Genomic DNA, 5,022 nt, shown 5'->3' with positions numbered 1-5,022 from the left:
CACTTGGCGCCGCTGGCGCTGTCAACTCGCGCGCATGCTTTCCAGAGATTGTTTGGGTTGCGCAATCAGCAATGCATTGTGGGAAGCAAAATGGTGACCCCCATGGATCATACGTTCACAATGTTGACATCTGTGGAGTGTTCGTAATTGCGTTTTAATCTGCTAATGTGGTTTTCATCGCGGGTTAACGAATCTGCTGGTATTAATTGTATATAATGCATCATCTAAGTTTGTTTTTAGGCGTCGTGAACGCTACATTAATGAAGCAGCAGGCTGTAAAGACGTTCCTCGCGTTCGCATCGGTGAGGAGGACCTTGGTTTGGAATAACCTAAATACAATACACCGGACTTACAGTAAAGATCAGTCGAAGGCTGGGTCGGGAAATTTTATTTGCTACCGATTGCAGCACAGAGCTGTAGTTAAAATCCATGGCCGTGACAGAAATTCCTTTCTTCAAGGAATCATTACAAATGACATGGAACAACTGGATGAAGAACGATGCATGTATGCACACATGTTGAATGTACAGGGGAGGACGCTCTATGATATAATCCTCTACAGGTAGGGCTGCATTTGCGACGTATTTCACATGCTTTGTCAACGTAATAATTTCCCGTAGAAAATCGTGTCTGTTCCTTCTGGTTGGCCTTATATCTTAATCGGGTAGCTTACTGTTGTTAGTTACTTAAGATGTTTTGCATAAGGGTGTGTCATGTGACACTTATCAAATCAGGCCTGTCTTCCACTGATAAGACATTGCCACTAAATACAGTCTTCTTTTAAATATGGGGTAACTGGACCTGTTGTCACATCAAGCTGTTAGTCAGATTCCTTAGATCAATTCTAAAGAATGTTCTCCTCCTTGACCAGTATGAACTACTGATTGACTAATTAGCTACTCATTATCTAATATGAAAAGTATTCTATCAGTCTCCAATAAATGTATTCAAATGCTAATCACCATCTTCTCCCCAATTTGTTCAGTTTGACAGAAACATCCACTGAACCTAGTCTTTTACTTGAGTGCGACAGCTCAGTAAAAGACACCCTCATGAAGCATCTAAAGGTGTATAAAATCAGACGAAAGGTGAGCCTTGCCCCCTGTCCTGAGCTGGCCATATGGACATTGTTACCAGTGGACAAGGACAGTTCACCAAGCACACCGGCTATTACTGCCAACAAAGACGACGTTGTGCTTGAGAAGGACCCAAGAACTGAACTGATGGGGTGGAGACTCATTCTGAACCATGAAGTCAACCCAAAGGACATTGTGTCCTCCGCTGAAGACGGTGACCCAGAGGATTACCACAGGCACCGCTACAGTATTGGTGAGGAAATGGAATATTATTCTCTTATCTTTTGCATTTGTTTGTTTAGACAGTTTAGACTCAAGAGAGTCCTGCCTCAAAGTCCACAATTGCGTATGTATTCAGGACACACAGTGGGGGGCTATGAGAGTATTCAGACACTTCATGTCAACCTGTTTTCCTCTCTCCATGTTTTCTGTGATGAGTTTGTCAAGTATTTTGAAAATCCTTGTATCAGTGTCTCATTAGTGCTGCTCTACTGTTCCACGGTGCATTATCGTAGGTCTGCCAGAGGGTGTGGATGATCTTCCTCCTGGTGTAGCCCTGCCACTGGAGTCCAACCTGGTGTACATGAACGGCATCAGCTTCAGGAAAGGATGCTACATTGGCCAGGAGCTAACAGCCCGCACCCACCACACGGGCGTGGTCCGCAAGCGCCTCATGCCCGTGTGTCTGTCGGCTCCAGTCGACGAGCAGGGGAAGGGGGCGTCGCTGCAGACAAACTCTGGCAAAGCTGCCGGGAAGTACAGAGCTGGCAAAGGGGAACTAGGACTGAGTCTGGTCCGCCTGGCCAACGCCAAAGAGCCACTAGAACTGAAGCCATCTGCAGATGGAGACACTGTGAGTCTGAAGGCCAGCGTGCCCCAATGGTGGCCAGACGAAGCCAAGTAAGCCAAAGGAAATATTACTACACAACAAAGTGCAAGGCAATGAAGCACTAGAATCAGCATCACAGAATCATCGCAGGCAGTGATTTTAGCGCCATGATAAAAAAAAATGTGGTAGCTATTGTAACACTTCTTCTTCACTCCACACAAACAACCACACACTAGATACTTAATTTAATTTATTTAGGTAATGAAACTTGAAAGAGGTTTGTTCACATGTGTGTATTCTAAGTTTTCAACAGAAATAACTTATATTGTCTTGAATAATAAACATTTTGCCATAACTGTTGACATTCCCAATTGTGAAATGTTTTGCTAGCGTTCATACTGTCATGCAGTTGACCTTGTTGCCTCTCGTATTTCTTGAAGCAGCGACTCTGGTTGGAATTTAAGACTGGAGGGCTCAAGTCTCTTGAAGTCTTCATTATTAAGCATACTCTCAAGGATGTAAGTGACTCTTTGGAGGTCAAATGTCGCATGGTGAGGACCTAAAGATTCAAGTGCTTCTGCAACTTGGCGTGACTGAACAGAGCTGCTTGCCAGAGAAGAGTTCAAAAAAGAGATCCGGTTGTTTGCGATAATCTTTAAAAACATGGCAAACTCCCCAAAGTCTATTCCAGTGCATGACTTCATAATAACCTGAAAAGGAAAAGAAAGACATCTCAAAGATTGTGTCCATGTCAACATTTTGCCATTGTAAGTTAAACACAAACGGGTCAAAGACGTCCAACATGAAATTGTCCTTCAGTGTAACGAATACTTTTGCTTACTGTAAATGCAAAAAAAAGGGGGGCGGGGGTTTAAAATTATTTTTTTGGCTTGGCTTTCATGCCTTCACTTTTCAAAAAATTGAAAATCATGTTTTCCACAGTTACATTAAGCAAAAGTATCCGTTAGCACTGAAGGACAATTTCATGTTGGACATCTTTGACCCAAACATGATTCGTTTTCTTACTTGACAATGCTGATGCCAGGTGTCCATAGTTTCCCTCCATTCTTCAATCTCCCTTTGAACAGAGGCAAGCTCATTCTGTAGGAACTGCCACATGATGTCCAGATTACAACCATTTAACCAGTTATGATTAATGGAAATGGTGTCCTCCTGCATAAAAAGCAAAGTCACAATGTCAAATTTGAAAATATTAAAGGTGCACTGTGTAGGATGTGGCCAGAGAAGGTATTGCAACTACCCTGCTCATTGAAACTGTGCTGCTTATTGCCAAATATGACATTTTCATGAATATTTACTAAGTAATAAACCAATATTTACTAGTATGACCGAAGCATCGCAATTTTGCAGCTAAAAATGGCTATTTCTTGGAATTCAAAATGACCATGCAATTTTCTCAGTCATAATGAATACTTGTAATTTTATGGTAGTGGGAAGTATTCATGAAAAAGGCAAAATTTGAGAATGGGCATTCTGGAAATAAACAACTAAAAATCTTACACAATGCACCTTCAATTCCGATTTACATACATTCATGGACAGTTGAGTATAAAAATGTTCTGCAAATGTCATTCTCACCAGATTGTAAACCTGATGATGCCAGCCACTTGGCACAAATATGATTTCCCCCGCCTCCTGGATGATCTCCAGGGGCTGGCAGGCCTTGTCAATGTGTGGGTACTGCCCCTTGTCCTGAAGCATGGGCGCCGTCACATCGTAGGCCAGGGTGCCATGGCGGTCTCGCAAAAACTCCTCCTGGCCGGGAGGGTACAGGAGCCACTTCTTCCTGCCGCATATGTTGGCGGACCAGCTGTAGGAGCGGAAGACGTCGGCGTGGAAGGGAGTCCTGTAAAGTCGGTGAAAAGCAGAGAGTGAATCATGTGTCCATCTATGGTGACAGGTCATTGTTATACCTGAAATGTATTCAGGACCAAACAAAGCATTGCAGAATTCTGTAATTGAACTTAATATACCAGGATCCTTTGGGTCCCATGTAGACAAAGCGATAGTCATCCACCTCAATAGAATCCCAGTACTCGTTGAGCCAGTCTGAAGAGAAGAAGATGGGTGTCTTGTAGCAGTTGTGATCTGGGAAGTTCCTGGGATATTAAGCAGACAAGGCCTAGTAAGAACTGCATTGTGACATAATCTAGTTCCACCTAAAAACACACACACACACACACACTATGCAAAATGATACCAGAAGCCTACATACCTGTGCATATGCCAGTCTTTTAAATAAAGGCATCCTTTTGGTGATGAATGGCCATTTTGAATATAATCCTTCCAATACTGGACAAATTCTTTAAAGGGAATAATTTGTTTAGGGTTTGCATTGTACTCCTTCATGTTACAATTTGCCACGGGCACTGGTGCTTCTTCTGGAATTACAATGACATGAAAACAACAGTTTAGTGTGTGTCTGTCTGTCTGTGTGTGTGTCTGTGTGCGCGCGCGCGTAGCGTACCAAATTGTTGTAGGAGCCTCGAGAAATTTGGTTTCCCCTCCTCGGTTACCCAGTGTTTCCTACAATTCCAGTCTTCTGTAAACTTCTTCGAAAAGACACATGGGTGATTGGGAATCAAGTAGTTCTTGAAGAATTTAGAATAGCTTATGTTCCTTTCCACGTAATCGACAAAATGAGAAGAGCAATACTGCTGTGACTGCCTCGGTATTTTTATGAGACTCGAGGCGATGTGTAGCGTGTCCCTATCCATATTTGAGAACCATTTAGCGCTAACAAAATCCTGGTGCGTTTGTCAAGTCTGACATCGAAGGTATATTTACCGAACGCTAGCTCTGCATATTCCAGCCAGCTGCTTTCTACATGCATGCATGCTGTACCTTGGTTAGCAAGGACTTGTTTGTAAAAACATTAATTTAACACACGCCAAACGATATGGTGCGCGGAAGGCTTGCGATGATGATGTCCTGCAAAAGAAACGATACATCGGTCGGAGGACAGGCGATGTTAGTTACAACGCTGTGCAAACACTTGATTTTCTTTTCTCCATTAATGTGTTCCCTCATGTCCTTCTACGCAAATCTACAAATGCTGAGGCATGCACGAAAACTGGCGTCGGGCGCATCTTATGT

General features: G+C 43.1%; 2 protein-coding genes across 3 annotated transcripts; one reads left to right on the top strand and one right to left on the bottom strand.

The window, feature by feature from the left end:
- The first annotated feature begins 54 nt into the window (after nucleotides 1-54).
- On the top strand, nucleotides 55-2,265 carry iba57 (iron-sulfur cluster assembly factor IBA57). Its single transcript, XM_063219315.1, has 3 exons — nucleotides 55-562; nucleotides 986-1,329; nucleotides 1,592-2,265. The coding sequence occupies exons 1-3, from the start codon at nucleotides 216-218 to the stop codon at nucleotides 1,978-1,980; spliced, it is 1,080 nt and encodes a 359-aa protein (XP_063075385.1). The 5' UTR covers nucleotides 55-215; the 3' UTR covers nucleotides 1,981-2,265.
- jmjd4 (jumonji domain containing 4) lies at nucleotides 2,136-5,021 on the bottom strand. Of its 2 annotated transcripts, none has more exons than XM_063219313.1 (6): nucleotides 4,394-5,021; nucleotides 4,142-4,307; nucleotides 3,900-4,025; nucleotides 3,505-3,772; nucleotides 2,932-3,078; nucleotides 2,136-2,615 (listed from the first exon to the last, which is right to left on the bottom strand). In XM_063219313.1, exons 1-6 carry the CDS (start codon nucleotides 4,641-4,643, stop codon nucleotides 2,307-2,309), a joined length of 1,266 nt encoding a protein of 421 aa, XP_063075383.1. In that variant the 5' UTR covers nucleotides 4,644-5,021; the 3' UTR covers nucleotides 2,136-2,306. The 2 variants fall into 2 exon arrangements, with proteins under 2 accessions (XP_063075383.1, XP_063075384.1); XM_063219314.1 differs by having other exon boundaries at nucleotides 4,142-4,229; nucleotides 4,394-5,017.
- Nucleotide 5,022: the final 1 nt, after the last annotated feature.

This window comes from Engraulis encrasicolus, chromosome 16 (assembly GCF_034702125.1).
Source record: "Engraulis encrasicolus isolate BLACKSEA-1 chromosome 16, IST_EnEncr_1.0, whole genome shotgun sequence".
Lineage (NCBI taxonomy): Eukaryota > Metazoa > Chordata > Actinopteri > Clupeiformes > Engraulidae > Engraulis > Engraulis encrasicolus.
This window is presented reverse-complemented; position numbering and strand designations above follow the sequence as displayed.

Excerpts from the sequence above, each read along its gene's own strand:
- iba57 (XM_063219315.1), top strand. The coding sequence starts at position 216 with ATGCATCATCTAAGTTTGTTTTTAGGCGTCGTGAACGCTACATTAATG. Across the intron at positions 563-985 it reads TATGATATAATCCTCTACAG|TTTGACAGAAACATCCACTG; the intron begins GTAGGGCTGCAT and ends CAATTTGTTCAG. Across the intron at positions 1,330-1,591 it reads CAGGCACCGCTACAGTATTG|GTCTGCCAGAGGGTGTGGAT; the intron begins GTGAGGAAATGG and ends GCATTATCGTAG.
- jmjd4 (XM_063219313.1), bottom strand. The coding sequence starts at position 4,643 with ATGGATAGGGACACGCTACACATCGCCTCGAGTCTCATAAAAATACCG. Across the intron at positions 4,308-4,393 it reads GAGGCTCCTACAACAATTTG|AAGAAGCACCAGTGCCCGTG; the intron begins GTACGCTACGCG and ends TTGTAATTCCAG. Across the intron at positions 2,616-2,931 it reads CCTGGCATCAGCATTGTCAA|GTTATTATGAAGTCATGCAC; the intron begins GTAAGAAAACGA and ends TTTCCTTTTCAG.